Genomic DNA, 23,792 nt, shown 5'->3' on the forward strand with positions numbered 1-23,792 from the left:
TTTGGCCTGCTGGGACACAGGGTTCAAACTCCCAACAGTGGTAACTTTCAAGATGATGCTGTTGAGTTTGTTCTTGGGATTGATTTTTCTGAAAGCCAGTACATCCTGATTCCTGGTTACATGTGTTTGCTTTTATTGCTTTTATAGTAAAGACAGATATGTGTTGTAGTGTATAAACTGGTAACGTGACCTGTCTCTGAAGAATCTGATTTTCAGTGTTTGATTATTTCTTGCATTTGGGGGAGGGGGGACAGGATACGGCAGGTATTCTTATGCCCCACATCTGGGGTTTTTGTATACTAGCTACAGAGGAAAGACCAAGGGTTGCCACTTGATGAACCATGCAAACAAGAAGTTTCATTCATAAGTGATTCTTACTAGTTTTCTAAAGACAATGTCAGTTTCAGGCAAGAGAAAAAGAACAGTATCATTAAGTGGATTGCCTATTGTGCCAGTACAGTGGAGTAGTTAATCCTTTCCAAACTTGAAACTCAATAAGCAGTTTAGCACATTCCCAAATGTTACTAGTTATCTTTCTGTTTTTACCTTAATCTGATACCTGTGCTCCAGGTTGTAATTCTATATTCCTAAGATTTCTGGAGGACAGAGAATCGGGTGTATTGATTAGAACTACAGATACTAAAATGCAATCCTGACTACAGGGTTATTGCTGTCATTGATGTAGTTGTTATAGAACTGGACTGCATGAATACATCAGCATTGTTTGAATGGTCATGTTTTCCAGCCCTCTGCCACAATTAGTGCATAGTATTAACTTGTGGGGCTTGCCATGTCTTTCTCTTATTGGTTCTCCATAAATAAAGTACACTGAGTTGCAGTGTTCTTGAACAAACAGTACAGCAGCATCCTGGTGCCCATGAAGCATTTGCAAGCAAAAGAACTTGGATTTTTGTGGCTCTGCATGTGAACTTTAGACATATTGCTGCAGTAGTTGTTGCAGTGCTTTCAGGGACTACCTAGTAATTCTGGACACTACAGCATGCTTATAAGCATGGCCTTATTTTGGGAGTTAATTTAAATAAGTGTGTTTAGTGCTGTCTTGTCAATGCGTTCTCTGTTTCTGGCTGGATAGCACCATCGCCAGGTATTGTAATGCTGCCCTAAAATGAGAGGATAGATGCTGTGAGTGTCAAAGACCAAATAAATACCTGTATGAGGGGATAAGGAATGAATGGTACTGGTGTTTGAGCACTGAAAATTAACCAGGAAAATAAGCTTTCTGTTCCTTCAGCTGGAAATGTTGCAGGAACAGCTGGTAGAATGGTTAATATTTGGGAATGATGAGTATATGCTGTCGTGGTGGAGAGGCCTTCAAAAATGCATTACTCTCCTTGTAGTATGTTCTTCAAGGTAAATGAAGAACCATTGTGTGGTAATCTAAAGTATTTCCTTGTACTTCCTCGTCTTCAGGAGGTATGTGGCTGTAGTTGCAAGCCCAGTGGTCTAGCCGTGGCAGGAAGCATGAGCCTTTCTATCTGTACAGAAATTCCACAGCAGCCTTTGAATTGCCTCTGCTTATGGGACCCTTTGGATGGTGTATGAATTGTTTGTTAATCAGATCAATGGTTGCATGTCTGATTCATGAGTAGCATGCAAATACAGATCAATGAGTATGTGGAATCTCAGCAAGTTTTCAAATGTAATATTTCCTAAAATACTGTAGCATTTTCAAGATTTTCTTAAAGCAAATTCTGGCAATTAAGACCTTTTTTTTTGTCACAGGACTCCTAAATCGCACAAAATCCTAGAAACTGCTTTCAGGTGACATTTCTACTACTATTTTTAGTCAATATAGCATATGTAACACGTTTAGCGTTTTGGCAATTCCATGGCTAAATATAGTAGATATCTGAACACAGTGCTTGGGCTTCCACAAAAAAACAACTGTTCTAAAGACAATGCTGCTGACATATATTTATGTTACTCCTTTGTCAGATAACTGATTTTTTTCACTTAAGTAAACTTGCACTTTGCAGTGTCTACACTGTCACTGTTCTTTCTTAGAAATTAAAGTACTGTATCTGGTACCTATTGTAATACTAGCAATATGCAGATTGCCTAAAGCTACCTTAGTGTTTTGGTGGTTGATTATTTAAGAACATGAACCTGTATTACAGAGTTCTTATTTTTGATACTTATATATCAGAGACAAAATAACTGAAGACTTCCTCTTGCACTGTTGTGTTCGATAACTGTAAGTCTTAAGAGTAATTTGTGACAAAGTAGAAATCTGATTTTTTTTGAGGTGTTTTTTTTAGTTGCACTGAATGTACCAAGAGAGAACAGTTTATGTATATAAATTTCCACATTCACTAGACTTTGGAACGTAATGTTTTGATGTTTGGGTTTTATGACCTGTTTTCACTGCTTTATGTTGGGAACAAGTGCTTTATTTTAAATTCTGATGACCTTTATTTCTTCTTCTAGAAGTCGAACTGAGCCAGTGAGTGGAACATCAAAAGCAGTATGTAAAAACACAATCTCACACTTTTTTCTACACACTGCACTTAATTCTAAACAATGTAGCCTTTTATTAATTCTGCAAACATTTAACTTAAATATATTTTCCAGTAAAACATAGTGTATGTTGTAAATACAATGTATTTGATTCAGCATAGTAAAAACTAATGCCATCATTTGCACAGTTTTAATGTGAATATTGGTATTTGTGCCTAGTAATGCATTGTATTTCATATTGAATATGCTTAGAATATTTCCTGTATGACTTTGTGTTGTACAGATACTGTATGATCATTTTTAGATCGTGTAGGTTCAAGGTTTGCACAATTGAACATGGTGCCATGTTCTACATCTGTCTGTCTATAGCTAGTGATATGTATGTTTGTATAGGTTGTTGTGTGCTTTTTGTTTCTTGCAATAAAAACTGTTTGGAGTGTATTTTTTGCCATTTTCACATTGTATCACTTAGCTTTTGTTTTTAAATACTTTTTTTTGCCTAATGGTTTTTGAAAATGTTATCAAAAACCACTGAGAAACCATTATTGTTAACTTGGTACTGTTTCTTACTTTTGACTTGGGGGTTCAAATGAATACCAAAACCAACATATCCCATACATTTTGAGGACAGTTGTGTGCAGCTAAATGCTTTCTTTTCATGTCCTTAAGTACTTGGGTGTGTGTTCCTAAAACTGTATAATTGAAGTGATATTGTTTGGGCCCCTCTGAGTACATGAATGTCTTTAATAGATTGAATTTAAATATCATTGCTACACAAAGTGGTATTCTAAAGTTCTGCATTCGGTCTTTCCACTTTATTTGATGAAACAGTTTAGTTCAATAGTTTGTCTGCAAATGAAAATATCTAATATAAATTTTGGCACAAGGTTAGAGCCTGGTGCATTTGTGGGTAAAATCCCCACCGTTTTTCTTAACTTCTGCCTGCTTTATGTTTTTGGATCTGGGTGACTTCAGGGTTGGATGCTGCTTTAATTTTCCAAAGGTTAAGCCTTTCTTTAGTATACCACCGCCTTGAATTTACATTTGGAAAAGGGGCAGCATTTTTCTACAGGTTTGAAAACGCTGTCGTTCTGCTGCTAAAATACAAATAAGTAACACACAGCAATACTTGACTGGTAATGGTCTAGATCTTGATTTGCCACTTAGGTCAAATACTGTGTGTAACTACGCATTTCAAAATAGTCCTTATAGTATAAAAATTACTATGTGGTGGGGGGTTTTATCTTTATTTTAAGTATAACTGGTTTTTCTTCACTAGAATGGTGTGAGGCATTACACTAACCCTGGATCATTGGATCTGATCACTTGATAAGCTCTTAGGATAACAATCTAGAAATTCATGAACTCGGGGTCTGTGTTCTGTGAAGCATACAGCCTCTGATTCTTCTGGAATGGTATACAATCAACTTACAATTGAAAACTTTTTGTGTGTAGGTCTAAAAACACTTAAGTCTAAATCTGCATCCGTAATCATATTGCTGATTGATTTGAAGTTCTTTTTGGGCACGAATGCCTGTCATTGTGAGTTTGAGTTAGTTAAACTGGCCCAGTGACCCTAGTAGTTAATGTAATGCATTTATGTAAACCACGTTTATAGTATTTGATCTAATTCAGATGGGTTTTTATTTCTTGAAAACAATTATTTTTCTTTTTGTTTACTAGCATGTGTATAAACACAAATCACATGTTCATAAATAAAGTTAACATTCTTTTAGCCTCGTGTGTTCCCTGGCATGTCTGTATTACGTTTCTGAGTAGCATCTTACCATAAGCTAACATAGATGTCTCAAAGAAAAAAAAAAAAAATAAAGGGAAGAAATCCTGGAGTGGGAGGGAAGACTTAGTGTTTGTTAGAACTAATTAAAGTAAATGAAAGGCAAAGCAAAAACATTCCGTTCTTGTTTGTTCTGGTGGTACCTGATTTGGGTTATGGGTAGCCATAGGGAGGGTGGAAGCCTTGCATCTCTCTTTACAAGTTCTCTTTCTCTCTCTCTCTCACTGTCTGTCTCTCTCACTGTAAAAGCACCGCAGCCTCCAGTGCTTCTAGTGTCGGAGACACAATTAGCTTTATTCTTAAAGCTAACTCAGGTCTTGATCTAAAGTGTGGGGGTTTTGTCTGTTTGGATTTTTTTAAACACTTATTTCCGTATGTATTTCAGAGCAGAACCTGGATCTTAGTGTAGTAGGAAAAAAACACTGGAAAGCTTGCCAATTATTGTTGCACAGTAAAGCAGCAAAATTAAAATTAGTTAGGATATTTTTTTTAAAGGATGCACAAAAGCTTATACTTGGAATATTCTTCATTGTCTTGCTCTTACATTAACTGCCATTCTGTGCTTAGAAATTTCTGCTGCTGTCCTACTGTTGCTACAGCCAAAGCAACAAAGTGGATTCTCTTTGTTTTAGTATTACTATTTCATTAACTGCAAGGAACTCTAGTTGGCATTTGTCTTTTGAGGCTGCAGAAATGCAGGGAGTCATGCCCACTGTTTTAGTGCTGTCAAGCACAACTGTGATCCTTCTGGGCTAAATTTTGACTTCTCCCAGGCTATCAGGCTTCAGGAAATCACTGTAATTTAGATGTAGCACTCTGGTAGTGAAATTAGCCTTTTCCTCTTATTTTCTGTCCCCTTTCCCACTTGCTTTATGTTAGTTTCTCTTTAGTCTTCTGCATTAAATGGGACTTAATACATTGACTGTTGATTTGGGGTTTTTTTTGGGGTGGGGTGGGCTTGTTTTACCTTTTTTTTTTTTTTTTTTTTCCCCCAATTCTTCTGCAGTATTATCTTAGGGTTGTATACAAGTTTCATGGAGATGTTTCTACATAACTGACTGGAAGGACTGGTAGGAAATATTTCAGTAGAAATTTAAAGGGGAAAAAAAAAAAGACGCAAGAATGGAGGATCATTGGAAGATGGCCATGGGGCACACGTACTAAATAGTGCGTTAATTATCTATTTGCTGCTGTTGATAACTGTTCAGTAGGAAGGAGTGCTGTCACCTCCTTTAAGAAATCAGACTTGCCTGCAGGCCATATAATAACTGCTTACTAAAAATGTGAGAGCTAATTAAGAGTTTATTACCTGTTATGTTTCAGTTACTGGTCAATACTAGACTTTAGTTTAGACTAGTTTAATGCTAGACTTCAATAGAAAGTTTCCTACTTTTTTGTTTGCTGGTGAAGACCCACAAAATGATGGTGGTTGTGCCTGCCCCAAGAGGACATAGGCCTGTTTTTCCACATGTAAAAAAAGTGGCATATGGTGCATGAAGCTTCAAAATACTTGATCAGACTTCCTTTTAACAGAACTAGGTACAGAATGTTCTGAAAAAAAGGAAAGTTGAATCTTGGTAAGACTTGCAAAGAAAAGAAGGTATCTTTCCAGGTCTGGGTGTTCCTCTCTAAAGGCAAGTTTTCAAGAGCTTTTTAGTTAGTAATACAGTAATGTTGTATGTGCTTTCCTAGACATATAGAGAAGGTATGGTTAACTGGAGTGAGGAATTATCTTCTGTATGTAGATGTTGTTTTTTTTTCCCCCAGAGTCTGCTAAAACTGCTCCATTGAATTCTTACACTCCATTAGCTAATAAAGGGCAAGAGCTTTTTCCAGGAAAGGGTTTTCATCTTTCTTCTGATCAGTTTAGTGACCTCTCGAGGAGAGCTGTTCAGTTTACGTAGTGCAATTTTATTGCATGTTTTTGAGCAACTTGAGACAGTAAATTAGTTATTTGAATTTTTTTGATAGCATTTTACTAGTGTAAGCTTAACTGCTACTTTTGGCATAATTCAGTATACTGGTAAAGGAATAGGGTAAGAGATAGTTGTGGAAAAACTGCACTTCAGTATTATTGTCAATGAACACTGCGGCCCATTACTAACTAGTGGCCTGGGGTCTTCATTCCTGCAAGCTATCCAGTAGGTAGTTGGGAGGGAGGAGTGTGGTTGCAATGGACGAAAAAAAAATTACAGCATTGTGCTCTCAATCAATGTTGCCATTGTCAAGAGTATGCTCTACACTTTCTTGCTCTTGTTACTTAGTACTGGCCTGCTACTAAAACCTGGGTTTTGTCTGAGAGCAAGGAAAATATTAAATTCTCACACTGACCAAACTGATTTGGATAGTATGGCCTGTGGCCTAATAAAGTACAGGAAATAGTTTTCTCCTTTTTTATAGGCTACTCTGTCATGATAAGCACTTTTTTAAAGTAGTCTAAGCAGTGGGGTTTTTTGAGTGGGGGGTTACTTTTATGGCTGATGTTTTGGATTAATGTTTTTATTAGGGTTTTGTGGGGTATGATGAGTTTGACATTTTAAAACTTATTAATAGGAGGGGCAGAGGTCATGTTTCAGGGCTGATGCGCCTGTGCTTTATTTTGACATTATACATAAAAGCATATGCATTTAGAAATGTTGAGACAATAACTAATTACTTTACAAACTACACTGAAAATAAATTTCTTGTGATGCTTCCTTCTCAAATAAACCTAAATTTTTTTTAAAGTCCCTTTTAGCTGAAAATCTACAGCTTCCTTACCCCTTCAACTTTTAAGCAGTTGTGAACAGTTGACAAGAGTCCCTCTCTCAGATATTCTGAAACAATAAGTTGATCTCAAGTGGGTTTGGTTGTTTTAGTTTCTTCTCATAACCACATAGGCACCCTTAAGCTGTCGTAGGTTTGGACTTTGTTTTGAACAAATACAAATAGCACTGGGTTGGAAATGCCTCTTTCAGTGACACTCAGAATATAGCATAGGCTTTCAGACTACAGTAGAGGTTAACTATTGCTATGTTTTGACTGTAGAACTTGAATATGTGTTTAATTTTTTGTGAACAGATTGATGACTCTTCTGCATCTATTTCTCTGGCCCAGCTTACTAAGGTATATATATATTCTTGTCAAATACTTTAAAAAAACCAAGTGTTTGCTTCATATTTTTAAATTTATACTGTGATCTATAGCTGAATAACTGTTGTAATTTGAACAAAACTTTAATTTTTAATAATTTTAAGTATTTATTTAAACTTTTAAATGTGTGTATATTTTGATACTATCCTGTAAAGAGTAGTTCCCAGTTTGGGAAGATAGAAGGGGAGTACCTTATCAGCCTCAACATAATGTTGCAGTATTACTCATCTTCAAGACACAAAGAAGAAGCACTTCAGAAGCTGTTTACCGTTTTTCATACGTTTCATTAATTTTGCGTTGGAAACTAACACAATTTTTGCAGAAGAATTTAATTGGCTGTAAGTTATGGACATTCCAGGGGGGTTTGCAACAGCCAAAATAGAAGCATTTCTGTAACATGGACAATTGCATGGCTATTTTTGAATTTCTAGTCATTATAGTTACAGATCCGTTCTTTGAATGCTGCACAATTTCATAAATTGTAGTCTATATACAGTGGACAACACAATCTAATTTGTTTGAACGCAGACTGTGTAAATTGTGTAAATGTACCTAATTGTTTATAGGAATATACCAATGTGTATGTGTGGCATATTAGCAGATGTGACCTTCTGAAACTGTTGTAATGCCATGTTTTGCTATGGAACTGCTTGCATTTTTTGCTCAACAATGTGTAACTTTGTCTGGGAAAGCACTAGTGATTGCACTTGGTGAAAAGGCATAGTGCTAGCCAGTTAAATTACTAGTTAAAATGACTAAGATTAGAGAAGGTAGGGCCTAATGCAGAGTAGTTAGTTCTTCTGAAAACAAAGGCGGGAGCTCGCTTCTGAGAAAGAAGTCTCTTCCACTGGTAACTTTTTCCCTCTCTCACTGCAGAATTTAAATTGTGTACATTTGGCAGAAAAAAAAAAAAGAAAGCTTGGAAGGTAGCCACCAAAAGAAATTGGTCTCCATTAGTGCTGTCCCTAAACATGTCCTTGGTTCTGTAAACTTCATGAAGTTTTACTCTAAAATGTGGAAAACTGTCCAAGTGGTGTACACATTTAAGGTTTTGAGAAAATTTTAAGTATTTCAGAAAAATACAGGAACATAACATAAAGCAGCTCAAAACTGTTACTTACTCTAACCTCTTTAGTGCAGACTGACTTAGCATGGAGGCAATGTATTAACAGTTTTCTGTTTTATTATTACTATGTATAAAATGCCATATTTGAATTTTGGTCTATTCCTACTAATGTTTTGTGGTTTTTGGATGTGTTTTGTAAACCGTTTGGGTTCAAACAAATTAGTCAAGTATTTGTAAAGTTTTCTGTAAATGTTAATTGAAATGATTTCATAGATGTCAATCTGGTTTATGTTACTGTTGAGAAAAAAAACTGTGTATATGAAACAACCATTTAATAAAAAGTTGAAACTAGTTGGTTGCTTTTGTGAATGAATGCATTATAAGATATAAAACATGAGTGGTTGATCTGAATGATAGGTGCTTGAAGGTCCAAATACTTTACAGTCACTCCCTTAGACCCTGCTTGTATCTGGACTAGTGTGTAATACAAATATTTTAACAAATACTACTGTTAAAAAAATCAGCTGGCTTAAATAATTCGAAGATCTAGATCTGCATAAGGTTTATATTACAATTTGTAGGTTAAAAGGACACAGCCAACTGGAAAAAAAACTGCAGGTTGTGCTTACTGTAGCTAAATCACTTAACATGAAGAAGTTAATGAGGAGGGAACATGCAGTTTGGACTGCCTACAGCACATGATGGTCAGATGTCTTGCTGAAAAGAATCTTTTGTCCTGCTGAGGGATTATAAAAAGCTTGATTCCTTTTAATGCTTCTGTGTCTGAAGCTGAATTTCACCAAGCAAAACCAACTGCCCCAACTCTGAAGTTGTGTGTCCTTTTAATGCTGCAAAATGTAAACAAAATGGTACTTGCATACATCTTTCTCAGTTAAATGTACAGTGGATATCTTCTCCTTCAAATAGTCTGGAGCTTAAAAATCAGTTTAAAAGTACTGGATAGAATATTTTTTTTCTACACGTAGCTTCAGTCCGCTTTGAAGAAAATTGGATTGGTTACACAAGTCTTTATGTAAGGTACAAACAGAGCCTAAGGTTTTGAGTGCCCAAGAATGCTCTTTTCAAGTAGGTTAACAGGCACATAAACATCATGTAATGGCGTAAGGACTCCCCAGAACATCTTCAGGACAAATGTATTTTATATAAGCAGCTGTTCTCATGCAAGCTCAGCTAGCGTTGTGCTGCTCTTTACAGGATTGGATGAGTGGTGTTGTCTTTGGCTGTGTGGGGTTAAATGTGTTTCTAATGTGTGTGTCAAATAATTACCTGTTAAACAGACTGCCAATCTGGCTGAAGCCAATGCTTCCGAGGAAGATAAAATAAAAGCTATGATGACACAGTCTGGCCATGAATATGATCCAATCAAGTAAGTGTTGATAATGTCAAATCTGTTCTTTGAAGATTATGAAAAAATTGTAAAGATACTTGTTTTAACAAGAGAGACACATGCATACCTTTCTTTTTTTTTTTCTTTTTCTCCCCTCCCCCCCCCCCAAAAAAAAAACCCAACCCTTTTAGTTACATGAAGAAACCCTTGGGTCCACCTCCACCATCATATACTTGCTTTCGTTGTGGAAAACCTGGCCACTACATAAAGAACTGTCCAACAAATGGGGTAAGATTGTGGGGGACTTCTTAGTTTTTAATTATTTTTACCTTGGCAGTTACTTAACAAATGCATGAATGTTCATATTAAGAATTGTTTTTCTTGGGGTGAAATACAGAGGTGTTATGGCAGTGTTGCAAAGCCCTTCAGATTCAAGGGAAACTTGGAATTATAATTGTAAGATTTTCTTTTTTCTAAGTCTTAGGCATTAAATATATCTATGGATTTTTCTGTGAACTTTCATATCTATTTTGATATATTTCAGTATTACTACTTCCCTGTTTTTAACTTCTGGTTTTTAATGATAGTTCACAGCTTTTAGTATTTTGTGAAAAATAAGATGTTTCTGCTGACCTCATGTGTTGAATATTTGCATGTTTTAATTACACAAGCCTCTGGTTGACTATTAATGCTATTGAACATTAGTCATTGAATGTATACGTATGAGGTATGAATTCAGCCTTCATATATAGACGGTGAATAGGAGTTTTCTGCAGTGACTGATTCAGAGTCCTGAATTAAGCTGTCACTCTGAACTGTGCTTTCGAGTGGGTTTGTGTCTCTTCTCTGAGTGGAAGGTGAGCAAAGGGATGTTTCACCCTTAAGGATCCTGAAGTTAAGCCAAAGAATGTTGATTGGGTTCAAAACACTCAATCTTCGTGTGTTTTGTGCTCAAACCTTTGGAATTCTCTGACTACATTAATAGAGAAAAATAAGTATTTTAGTTAAGCAACCCTTACACTAGGTAAAAGGAGAGGATTAAAGGCTTTTTCTGTTTAAAATAATCATTCAAATGTTGTTTAAGTGTGGGTCTTAAGATGAGAGAGGTCTGCATTTCTTTTCATAACAGGACAAAAATTTTGAGTCTGTTCCCAGAATTAAAAAGAGCACAGGAATCCCAAGGAGTTTCATGATGGAAGTGAAAGATCCAAATACAAAGGGTGCTATGTTGACAAACACTGGGAAATACGCAATACCAACTATTGATGCGTAAGTATGGAATTAATCAGGCTGACCAAAAAGTGAACAAGAGAAGCCAGGTGTAAATGCCTGAGTGGCCAACCAGGTTGGCCAGCATCTGTACAGGAGAGGACTCACTGTCATTGTATCCTGACCTTGAAAATCTGTGGTGCTTTCTAATATTTGAAACAGTGATCTTACTGTTCATGCCCCTGGAAGTTGGTTAAACTTGTGGAATGCTAAGAATCTGTATTTCTGCAAAACATTTCAGTAGTGTTTATAGTTGGAATCGTTCTCTTTGAAAGCTTGTTTTGCATCTGGTTTGTCTTTCAAAGGCTTTCTGCAAACTTTAACAAATAATGTTGGACTGAGATTTCCTCCCCTCTGACTTATGTCAGATCTCCTGTGTGAAACAGACTGAAGTTTTCCTGTTGCTATAAACTAAGAAAATACTGCTGTGTGCTGAGAACAGTGGCTGTTTTAAAATGCGCTTGGTAGCTGTTCTTCTGTCATGGATCCTTCTTTTGTCGAAGCTGTAACATAAGACTACTTTCATTTATAAAATGTAATTATTTGGGGACTAGCTTTATCTTGAGCCTGCAATTTACATTTGCCCTCTGGCAAAGGAGAGATGGGTTTTATTTCATCTGATTTCTAACTGTTGAAAATATTTTTCTAGTCTGAGCTAATTTTGTAGTGGATCTGGTGAATGGGAGAGTTCTGCAGGAGCAAAATTGTTACCCCCTCCCTATTCTAGTGTTGTGGCTCTAGGAAAAAAAAAAAACTAACTTAAATGCTTACATTGTGGAAGGCTAACGGGGAGTGAGAAGAATTGCATCTGTTAACTTCTTTTGGTAAAATCCAAACCTTGGACAAGTTTCCTTTTAACTTTTTTTCTTTCTCTTTCCCCACCCTCTCTCCAGGGAAGCTTATGCTATAGGAAAGAAGGAGAAGCCTCCCTTTTTACCGGAGGAGCCATCCTCCTCCTCAGAAGAAGATGATCCTATTCCAGATGAGTTGCTATGTCTCATTTGTAAAGATATAATGACTGATGCAGTTGTTATTCCCTGCTGTGGAAACAGTTACTGTGACGAATGTAAGTGTTATTCCTATGTTTGTTAATTCAGATCATCAAATCTGATCATCTGAGAGCAGAAATAGGAGATGATAAGAATTATTTTGTTACCAGTTCTATTTAATACTTAAGTATAACCTGAATAGGAGAGGACTTTTCTCATATAGAGTGAAAAAAAAAACAACAGGCTGAAAGCTTTTTTCCCTTTTTACCTATCTAGTTAAATCCTCTTTACATGCGGAAGGACGAGTATGAGAATAGTGCCTGATTGTGCACGTGATTACAGTATCAGATATCAAATGCATTTAGTTTGTCCACAGCCTTTTCTTTCATACAAAATCACATATCCAACTCTGGTGACTCGCTGTGATCTGCACCAAATGGACAGTTAGGCATTTAGTCCACATTCTCCATGGGAGAGTTGATTAAAACCTTCAGAACTCAAACCTGCTAATTTTTTTTGAAAAGTGTTTTATTTGTGACCTTGAGGTTGGTGACTTCTCACTGTATCAAGTGGTGGGGAATAAAAAAGACCAGTTCAAATGCCAAGACAGAGCCTACTCTACATCTTCAAATGTTAGAATAGTGAAATATCAAAACTGTGTTATTTGCTGCATACTAGAAATTTTTTACACTATTAAATGTTTATAGCTTCATGCTCTCAATTCAAGACTATATTCACCCATTAATCTCATACACATGTTTTTATAGTAGATTGGAACCCCAAAAATTCCCTTAGATTTCGCTAAAGACTATTTCAATGGTTCTTATTTTTTGCAGGTATTAGAACAGCATTACTGGAATCTGAGGAACATACATGCCCAACGTGTCATCAAACTGATGTTTCTCCTGATGCTTTAATTGCCAACAAGTTCCTACGCCAGGTAACATTTATAATTACTTTTACATAAACTGTAAGAAAAGTCTATTTGTAAAAAGCTGAAAGGGAAGAAAATACTAATTTACATCTCCTTAAGCAAGGCTAAGTTGAATAAGGCTAAATTTACTTTTCAAATGTATTATCTGTTGTTACAGAAGCTTACAACTCTTTGCAGACAATCTGGCAAAATCAGGTCACACTTGGGTTTAACATGGTGGCCTCCCTTTCAAATGTGGTGTTAACACTGAAGTACTTTACTGATACTCTTGAGTTACCAGTTGTTAATATCAGTGTTTAATGTCATATGTTCCTATATCTGTATGTTGATTTATTTTTAGCTTAATAGCATTTATGGAGATAAACAAGTAATTTTACTCTGGAGGCTTTTGTTCATATATCTAGTGAAGTTTCATGTCACCTTTTTGTAAATATTTTTCTGCCTCTAGGCTGTGAACAACTTCAAAAATGAAACTGGCTACACAAAAAGGCTGCGTAAGCAGATCCAGCAGCAACAGCAGCAGCAGCTGCCACCGCCACCACCTCCACCACCACTAATGAGACAAACAATAACACGCAACCTGCAGCCTCTACTCCGGCCAGCAATTTCCAGACAGCAGGATCCACTAATGATTCCATTAGCTTCTCTGGCTTCTCGTTCTGCTTTGTCATCCTTGGGCCCTGGTCAGTCATCTGTGGCAGCTGGGCTGCCAGTAAATCCGTCTTCTGTCGTCGTCTCTGATCTCCCTCCAGCAGTGTCCCTATCTCTGCGTGGTGAAAAGCCAGATGGACCTTTTCGGTAAGTAAATCTGTAGATCGGCATGGATATAAAAGATACCAAAATGCTTAAGTTAGATTCTTCTTCTTAAGCTTCTCTGCTAGCGATTTATATGGCATTGGTGACAGTTCCAGTTGTGGAAGTTCGGGTTTTTGTTTTTACTTTAAATGGGGACACTTTGCTAAGTTGGAAGTGTGCCTCATGCAAGAATTTTCTCAGAAGTGTTTCTTGCTTGGTTCCCTTATCAGTCATTCAGTACAAGTTTACCCTGAAAGAGGACCCTTTTTTTTCCTGGGAGCCCTTTGATTTTAAGTGGCTAGCAATTCCTAAAGTAACCCTTTAGTTCTGTCAAACCTTCTTAAGTGCATTAGTTTCTCTTTAGTACTGAGAAAATAACATTTTAATGAGAAGTGTAAAAGCACAGTTATAGGTGAAATGGACCAGGTGTTCTCACATTCCTTTTTGCTGCAGTATTTCCGTCATCGATACTACAATGTCAGTGTCATCTTCAGTAATATACAGTGTCATCTTCAGTAATATACAGTATAGTCAGTAAGGCATAACAAACATTGAAACACTGTAAATTTGAAGTATTTACAAAGATGAAAGTCAAGTTTGCAACCCAGCAAAGTCATATGAAAGTACATTAAACACCTGTACTGTTGTTTAGGGCTTATCCTTTCAACTTTATGCCTTGAATGCAAATAGCCAGAAGTCTGTCAGGCTCAGCTGTACTGTTGAATGCAAAGGATCACAATTCAAAAGAACCTCTTAAGGCAGCTTCTGAACTAGCACATAAACATTTCCTAATAGAATTTAAGTTCTTGCATCTTCCAAAACTGAGATTCAGTGTGTGGGTTATACATACTCTAATCCTTTCATGTGCAGCTGGCTTAATAAAATTTTTTTCTATTGAGCTTCCTCTTTAAATGCCAGTAGTCTGGATTGACTTCTCTTCAGTGCTTCCTTTGGAATTGGCCAACTTCACATTCGTAAATCTGGTGAAGATTATTTTTTATTTTTTTTTCCCCATTTACAGTAGTCAGCCATTTCTCACCTTGGACTTTGTTTCAAACAGCACTTCAGAACAATGCTTGAATAATAAAAATTTGGGGTTTTTTGTAGTGATGCCGATGCTGTTATACCTCCTGCTGCTCTGGTGACTGCTGCTGAACTCTCTAAATCTTCATCCCTGTCAATCAGCAGTTTGTTGGAAGAGAAGGTAAATTTTATTTCAACATTTGCAATGATTCCTGTATTTTAGTAGAGTATATTTTCTAACTGTTGCGTTTATTCACAAGGGCTATCAGGTTCCTGTACTAAGACAGCCAGCGTTACCAAGTCTTTTGGGCCCTCAAGGACAATCAATACCCACAACTGGTAAGTAGCTATAACTCTTTAGAATTTCTTCTGAAAAAAATACCTTCAGATAAACTGAATGGTTTTCTTTTTTCCTCTACCCCCTCCAAAAGGTCATCCGATGAGAGCTGGTACCATTCGCTCAGCAGGTGGCAGACCAGGCTGGGAACTGTAAGCATTCCACAGAAACTCACTGTATCACTTGTAACCTGTTAAATTAGGCTGTAGCACATAACTTACACAACAGCTGATTTATAATGAAATAAGTATGCACAGGTAGTTGTGGAGAATACAAGTGGTAATTAATTTTTAAATGGCTTAATTTGAATTAGCTTTAACAATGGGGATCTGTGCTTGTGGTAAGATTATTTAAAATAAAACTCCAGTACATAATTGAAAAGAGGGCTCTGAAAGATGAATGCTTTTTGAGGAAACCATCAATTTCATATAAAAATTAAATATAATTAAAAGATCAGATGGAAAGCCATCCTTTTGATTACTGGCTGAATAGGGCTGAAGAAATGGATTTCCCAGTAGAAGTCAGCCTCCAGCATTCATTCTTTGATAACTTTGTTGATACTGTTTGTGCAAATTATTGGAAAAGAGTCAACGCTGATATTTTATGGCAATTCTAAATTTCTTCAGTTTAATAATCTCAAACAGCCAAACTGCTTTCAGCTGGAGAGAGAGGGGTCTGTTTTATCTGTTACTGCAGTATCAAGTTAGTCCTTGCTTTTGCTATATATTTGTTACAGACAGATTGTAAGGATGCATTGTGTTTATAAAATTTTAAAACAAACCCCAGGATCTATCCCATAGATCATCTAAAATCTCAAATTTGATAAGCAAGAAAATAATTCAGGGACAAGAACAGGCCAAATATATCACCATGAAGCAACAACATAGGAAGCATATGTGAGAGAAGTTAAAAAATGTTTGAGAGAAGGATTAGTTGATACTGTGCAGTATTCTGAAGCTCAGAAGTGTGGAGTACTGAGTATATCAAGGAGTGGTGGGCACTTGGCACCTGGGAGGTGGGAGTCTCTCGTAAGCAGACTCCCACACACAGTCGCAAAACTGGGTATAAGGAATGAAGACTGAGGGAACTTGGGGGTGAGGATGTTGCAGGGACCAAGAAATGAGTATAGTCTCAAATGAACAGAAAGCGGGGAGAAAAGTGCTTGAGTTGAGAACTAGAAGTGCTCGCTACCATGTTCTATTCACTGTCCTCTTAAGATCAGTGCAGAGTGTGACAAAACAGTGACACATGTTTTTGGGTTTCTTTAGAAGTTCAAATCGAGGGCGCCCACACGGTGACCGTACCCAAAGGACTCAGGCCCCAACACTACCAGCATCAACACCAGTCTTTGTGCCTGTGCCTCCACCTCCCTTGTATCCTCCGCCACCCCATGCTCTTCCTCTTCCTCCGGGGGTGCCACCACCACAGTTTCCTCCTCAGTTTCCACCTGGTCAGCCTCCATCTGCTGGGTACAGTGTCCCCCCTCCAGGATACCCCCCAGCTCCTGCAAATATGTCGTCAGCCTGGGTACCAACAGCAGTACCGACGGCTCATTCAAATACCATCCCAACGACGCAGGCACCTCCTTTATCTAGGGAGGAGTTTTACAGAGAACAGCGGAGACTTAAAGAGGAGTAAGTATTTGGCTCAGCAAAGTTGCATTGTTTTTCATTTTTGTATTTCGATAGCGTATCGGACTGCAGTTACACTAAAGTGCATCTGACATAAGCAAAAATGACGTAGTATTTCTTCCAATATACTTTTTCGTTGCAGATTGTAAACATGCAAAACTAAAACAAGACATACGTAATTCTAAAACTTTCCCTAAAACTTGTAGGAATTCAAAACTGTTTTTGCTTAAATAGGATGTTCACCTTTTGCATTTGCATGCAGTATACATTTTCTCATATTGGCCATGTTTTGTTTCTTGATGTCTTTTTGTAATAAAGGTCAAACTATAATTGTAATAAAGGTCAAACTTATTTTAACAGGGAAAAGAAAAAGTCCAAACTTGATGAGTTTACAAATGATTTTGCTAAGGAATTGATGGAATATAAAAAGATTCAAAAGGAGCGTAGGCGTTCGTTTTCCAGGTAACTGCTTTACATGTCCGTAATGGAGAAGCAGATTGTCTAGAAGAATCGGGAGAGGAGTTCCACTCCACCTCTCTATAGTTAGATGGATTGGATGATGCAAAGGATTAGCAGTGACAGGAGTTTCATGTGTAGGTTACTGGCTCAAATACGGCAGATTGCAGTTGACTGTTAGTTATGATCGGGCAGCAGTTGTTAAGGAACAGGTGTCTAAAGCTTCTCTGTAATGACATCCTTCACCTCCTGACCACCCTGAGGAGGCTAGAAACTGAATAGGTGTAGCTGCTGGATTTTCTGCGTCTCCCTATTCTGATTGTAACCGTTAACCTCAAAGCACTTCGGAGAAGATATGTGAGAGAAATTGTCTTCATTGCCTCTTTTGTTTATCTCATGTGGATACATGAAGAGATTTTAACATGGACTGCAAACTGGTGGCTTTCGCTAATGTTTTCTTGACATTGTTTAATTTTTCTTAGGAATTAAAAGATCAGACTTGTTTTTAAGGAAAACTTAAATTGGTGAAGGACTTTGAGAGGAAAAATTATGCTAATGAACATATGCAGAATAATGCGAAATGGTTCTCTAAAAAAACAATATAAACTTGTGAAGAAAAAACTTGGGGTCGCTGATGTTTTCTATTCCAAAAAATCACTTGGACAGGAGTCTGAAGAGCTCTCTGATAGCAATGCTGTCAGTATCTTCCCTAGAGTAATGACGTTGAGTTGTATTACAAGAGGCTGAGTTTAGAAACTTGTAGATATGATTTTTCTTGAAATGTGGTCGCTAGCCTTGGTTAGAACTAGAGGTACATGCAAAATCTTGCTGGGACATCTGTATAGTTGTGTTAATTAAGTAGTGCTGTATGTAAGTTTGCAGTACAAGTGCTTTGCATCCTGCACAAATTGCCAAATAAATAACGAAGTTAAATAGGCTCAAGTTGATACTTTAACATTGAGTTTTACCATCTTCAGGCTAAACCCTGTTTTCTTGATATTTGATACTGCACTGTAGCTATTAAGTCTTGCTCTTTTTGCATCTTACTGCAACAAAAATTGTCTGCACTGCGTGTAGTTGCTGAGTAGTGAAAAAAGTGTGAGCTCACATACCAGTAGAGGCCAGTATACACTACCTTAAATCAATCCGTAGCTGTGTTAGTTCATCCAATAGAAGTGAGTGGAAACAGACTTACCCTTCGTGTATGTTTTTACACTAACAAAGCAGCAGCTGTTCTGTGTTGTAAGCAGAAACTTTTACATGTTATCGAGTTCTTCAATTTGCAGTAGCATTATGTCAGCAGCTGAAAGAAGCTTTGACATAAGCATATGGAGAGGAGAAAAAAAAAACAAACAGATTTGGGAGGAAAAAAATTGGGGAGAGTGACAGTTTTGAATTAACTTCATTTATTTCTTTTGTGTTGTTGTTTTTTTTTTTTTAAGGTCCAAGTCTCCTTATAGTGCTTCATCTTACTCTAGAAGTTCATATACCTACTCCAAATCAAGATCAGGTTCTTCCCGCTCTCGCTCCTACTCTCGGTCATTTAGTCGTTCCCATTCTCGTTCCTACTCACGATCACCGCCGTATCAAAGAAGAGGCAAAGGGAAGAGCCGTAATTATCGTTCTAGGTCGAGGTCACATGGTTATCACCGTTCAAGGTCACGGTCACCCCCATATAGACGATACCATTCACGGTCAAGGTCTCCTGTATTTAGAAGCCAGTCTCCCACTAAACGGACTATACCTCAAGGGGAAGGAGAAAGGGAGTATTTTAACAGATACAGAGAAGTTCCACCATATGATATGAAAGCTTACTATGGCAGATCTGTTGACTTTAGAGATCCATTTGAAAAGGAAAGATACAGAGAATGGGAAAGGAACTATAGAGAATGGTATGAGAAGTTTTACAAGGGCTATGCTGTTGGCGCTCAACCTCGACCTCCAGTAAACAGAGAGAACTTTTCTCCAGATAGGTTTGGTCCACCTGGAACCAGACGAGAGAATTCACCGTATGCTCGGGGACGTAGGGAGGATTATCCTGGTGGGCAGAGCCACAGAAATCGTAGTATAGCTGGAAATTACCCTGAAAAACCTTCTGGAAGAGAGAGCCATGGCATCAAGGATCCTACGAAATCAAAAGAGAAGGAGGTGGAAAATCCACTGGGAGATGGCAAAGGAAATAAACATAAAAAACACCGGAAGAGACGAAAAGGGGATGAGAATGAAGGATTTCCCAATACTGAGCTGTTAGAAAGTGCGAGAAAATCAAGAGAGCCAGTTACAACAGAGGATGTTAAAACGGACTCTCTGTTCATGCTCCCAAGCAGAGATGATGCTACCCCTGTGAGAGATGAGCCCATGGAAGCAGACTCTATTGCTTTCAAACCGGTGTCTGAGAAGGAGAAAAAAGAGAAGGATAAGCCAAAAGCCAAAATTGACAAGACAAAGCGGAAAGTTGAAGTGGCTGTTCCTGCTAAGAAAGACAATATAGCAAAACCAGCTAAAGCTTCCCAAGAGAAGGTTGACACCGATCGTGAAAAATCTCCTCGAACAGAAGTTCCTGTGAAAAAAGTGAAGGAGGAGTTGCCAAAGACAGACAGTGTTAAAACATCTTCCTCTCAAAAGGATGAGAAGGCTCTTGGTACCCCACGGAAAGTTCACCCAAAAGTGATGAAAGATCACCCAGAAACCAGACCAGCAAAGGAGGAAAAGGCAAAGAAAGACCATCCAAAAGAAACCAAGTCAGAGAAGCCCTCCAACAAAGAGGACAAGTCAAAAAAACCTGCTGAAAAAAGCAAACAGTCTGATGCAAAACCTGAAAAAAGAAAAAGAAAAGCAGATGAAAAGGTTGATAAGGAACACGAAGCCTCTTCCATAAAGGCTTCTAAACCAGAAACTGCTGAATCGAAAACATCACCGAAGGGAAAGACTGAGGCTGATGGTGAAAAAGGAGAGCGAACTCCAGAAAAGGATAAATCTGCTTTTCTTAACAACCCGGCAAAAAAGATTAAACTTAACAGAGAAACTGGCAAAAAGATAGTGAGTGGAGAAAATGTACCACCCGCAAAAGAACCTGTTGAGAAACCTGAGCCAAGCAGCAGCAAAGTTAAACAAGAAAAATCAAAGGGGAAAGTGAGAAGAAAAGTAACAGCAGCTGATGGATCTAGTTCAACTCTTGTAGATTACACCAGGTACCTCATAATTTCTCGTACTATTCTTTCTTTCCTCCTTCTCCTGACAAAAAAATGTAAAAGTCTTTATGGTGACTGATGAAAGGAACAGCTAAATCTGTGCTAAATGTTTGAATAATATGTGATCTTTCCTGTTAAACTGTACTTGGGTCAAACCCAGATTTTGTTAAAGCAGCAGTCTGTCCTGCACAGAAGGCTAACAAAGTTAATTCATTGGTGATGTATTTGACCCTTACTTCTGGGACTTACTTTTCCGCTCTTATTCATTGCATGTTGAATCTCTGAGGTGTCCCCTCTATGTCTTCCTTCAAATCCAGCTTACTGCTAAAGGCAAGAATAACAGACATGTCTATGCTATGCCATATTTTGTGTTTTAAAAATTGCAAGGTACTGTAATTATGTACTTCTGTCAGTGTGACGTGAAAATTATACCTTGCAGAAATAGCTACTTCGTCGCCAATGTATTGTACTGATTTTGGTGTTGAGCACAGTGCCGTGTTGACACAGCTATGCTGCTTCCAGCTCAGTGCCAACTGCTTCTGGTACTTACCTTGGAGATCTCTCTTCTGTATTGCATTGTGTTACGTGGGGGGGGCGGGGGGGGAAAGTGATCTAGTGTGGAGCTGTTCTTACTTAATTTCAGTGTCTAAAGGAGCAGGACTAAGCAGACTCAAAACCAAATACTGGAGACCTGAGATAGTGTCTTGATATTCTAAAGAGTTTAAAACATACATTTTTCTGAAGAACAACAGTGGGACATGAGAATAGAACTTTGGTGGTATATACCTCTCCATAATGGCTTGCTTACATGTTTGAAACAAGAATGTATATCTAATTTATCTGCCATTGGTAGAAATAGGACATGAAGGAATTACAAGATCAGCCAGTCCCCAGTCTGATAATCTTGTGTCTTTATTAATTAAATGTGTAGTAGCAAGATACTAAATTAATTGATTGCTCATAATCTTAGCGAGTGGACTCATCCTTTCTCTTTTCTGCTCCCTTAATTGAACATCTTTTGAAAAAATGCTGAGGATTTAGAATTGAAACAAAAGCCATTTTATAAAATGTTACAAAAGACCATGGTGCATGTATCTCAGTCATTATTAATGGACGCTTTTTTTTCCTCTTAGCACTAGTTCTACTGGAGGAAGCCCTGTTAGAAAGCCTGAAGAAAAGCCAGATACAAAACGAACTGTCATTAAGACCATGGAGGAATATAATAATGATATAACAGCCCCCGCTGAAGATGTCATTATTATGATCCAGGTCCCTCAGTCAAAGTGGGATAAAGATGACTTTGAGTCTGAAGAGGAGGACATTAAATCTACCCAGGTGCCCGCAAACGTAGGAAAACCTGCTAGTGTTATAAAAAATGTGAGTGCTAAGCCAGCAAACCCTATAAAACACAATGAAAAAGAGACAGAGCCTTTGGAGAAAACACAGAAGACTACAAAAGAGGTGAGTTATGAAAGCTCCCAGCATGATGCAAAAAGTTCAAAAAGTTCGCTGTCAAATGAAAAAGGAAAAACCAAAGACAGAGATCATTCTTTGTCGGACAAGGATACTTCTGAGAAGAGAAAGAGCAGTGTTCAGCCAGAAAAAGACCACTCAGAACGTCCAACTGAACAAGGAAATGGAAAAAATGTTTCTCAATCTTCCAAAGACAGCAGGTCTTCAGAGAAACATGATGCTGGCCGTGGATCTGCTGGTAAAGACTTTACTCCGAACAGAGAGAAAAAATCTGACCATGAAGGCAACAGAGATCATTCTAGTTCTAAGCGTAGAGATGAAAAGAGTGAATTAGCAAGGAGAAAAGACTCCCCTTCTCGAAACAGAGAATCAACATCGGTACAGAAAAGCAAGCCGAGAGACGAACGAGCGGAGCAATCCAAAAAGGGTGCTGGAGATGCCAAAAGGAGCAGCTACAGTCCTCCACGTGAGCGGAAGCAGTCTGATCACAAAGCTGCTCACGATTCCAAGCGTACAGTGGAGGAACACAAGCCTCTAGATAAAAATTCAGGAAAAGAGAAGGAGAAACATGTACCAGAAGTAAAGAGCAATAAAGAGAAAGAGCCAGGTGGTAATAAACCACCATTAAAACAAGAATCACCAGATGTAAAAAATGAGAAAGAGAATGTGACTGGACAAACCGATAAAAGCGTTGCCAAGCCGAAGCCTCAGGTAAGCAGCTCCTCACGGCTCTCCTCTGATCTAACTCGAGAGACTGACGAGGCTGCATTTGTACCAGACTACAATGAAAGTGACAGTGAGAGTAATGTATCTGCAAAAGATGAGGAAGCTGCAGGAAAAAATCCCAAGGAAGCAAAAGAAAAGGCTGTTGAGAAGGTGAAAGAGGAAACAGCAGCACCTGCTGCAGTTGACCAGCCTGAGGCAAGCAGAAGTCAAGGTCAGAGCAGTCCCAGTGTTAGCCGCAGCCGTAGTCAAAGCCCTTCCGAGAGTCAGACTCGAAGCCACAGCAGCAGTGCCAGCTCAGGAGAGAGTCAAGACAGCAAGAAAAAGAAAAAGAAAAAAGAGAAGAAGAAGCACAAGAAGCATAAGAAACACAAGAAGCATAAGAAACACATTGGAAATGAAACGGAATTGGAAAAGAGCCAAAAACACAAACACAAGAAGAAAAAATCGAAGAAGAGCAAAGATAAAGAGAAAGATGACCAAAAAGTGAAATCTGTCACTACATAGAATGACAGATAATAAAAAAATGACTTAATTCCTAAGTCATCTGTATTAAATTTTGTTAAAATGTAAACGAATTCAAGCGTTGTAAATAATGACATGAAAGACCCTGTGCTGCACTTAAAATATTGCTGCTTGATTATTTGATTTTTACATCAGAGCTTTATAAAAGTGAACATTTTGTACAGAATTGTGAGTTGTGACCATGTAACATGAAAGGTTTTGCTGGGGCATCTTATTTTTTAACCACCGTTAATTAGTTTGGGTGGAGTTTACTGTACTGTGAAAATTTTCACATTTGAATTTTTTTTAATTGCCTGGCAGAAGAAGCTGGTATCAGTTATAAAATATCAGCAGAATGATTTGCAGAATACATTACAGCCCTGTTATGTCACTTTTTGATTACAATAAAAAAAGTTTTCAGTAAACTATCCAATGTGATGACACTTCCAGTGATAGTTGAACATTAGCAGGGAAAAGAGCAGTGACAGAAAAAAGCTGCCTGTAAAAGCTTGCTGGTAGCTAACAGCTATGAAAAATAACATATCAGCGGGTTTAATTTTGAAAAGACTGGTAGGACTTGAAATGTGCTGAACTGACGCTGTGTGGGGAGGTACTGCCCAGAGGTGCGCTTTCATCACGTGCCAAGTG

At 37.9% G+C, this 23,792-nt stretch overlaps 1 protein-coding gene across 6 annotated transcripts in view; it reads left to right on the top strand.

Annotated features, from left to right (window-relative positions):
• Positions 1–23,572, top strand: part of RBBP6 (RB binding protein 6, ubiquitin ligase) — a 32,009-nt gene extending 8,437 nt beyond the window's left edge. Inside the window, exons 3-18 of one of the 6 annotated variants that reach the window (XM_040589497.1) lie at positions 1,744–1,782; positions 2,449–2,485; positions 7,334–7,378; positions 9,770–9,858; positions 10,011–10,107; positions 10,949–11,088; positions 11,982–12,154; positions 12,914–13,017; positions 13,460–13,809; positions 14,914–15,010; positions 15,090–15,168; positions 15,261–15,318; positions 16,435–16,800; positions 17,158–17,259; positions 18,696–20,444; positions 21,578–23,572. In XM_040589497.1, the coding sequence (XP_040445431.1) occupies positions 1,744–1,782; positions 2,449–2,485; positions 7,334–7,378; positions 9,770–9,858; positions 10,011–10,107; positions 10,949–11,088; positions 11,982–12,154; positions 12,914–13,017; positions 13,460–13,809; positions 14,914–15,010; positions 15,090–15,168; positions 15,261–15,318; positions 16,435–16,800; positions 17,158–17,259; positions 18,696–20,444; positions 21,578–23,147 (5,095 nt within the window). In that variant the 3' untranslated portion in view covers positions 23,148–23,572. The remainder of the gene's footprint in view (positions 1–1,743; positions 1,783–2,448; positions 2,486–7,333; positions 7,379–9,769; positions 9,859–10,010; positions 10,108–10,948; positions 11,089–11,981; positions 12,155–12,913; positions 13,018–13,459; positions 13,810–14,913; positions 15,011–15,089; positions 15,169–15,260; positions 15,319–16,434; positions 16,801–17,157; positions 17,260–18,695; positions 20,445–21,577) is intronic. The other 5 variants (XM_040589501.1, XM_040589499.1, XM_040589498.1 and 2 more) reach the window with 5 other exon arrangements.
• Positions 23,573–23,792: the final 220 nt, after the last annotated feature.

Source organism: Falco naumanni, chromosome 4 (assembly GCF_017639655.2).
Source record: "Falco naumanni isolate bFalNau1 chromosome 4, bFalNau1.pat, whole genome shotgun sequence".
Taxonomy (NCBI): domain Eukaryota; kingdom Metazoa; phylum Chordata; class Aves; order Falconiformes; family Falconidae; genus Falco; species Falco naumanni.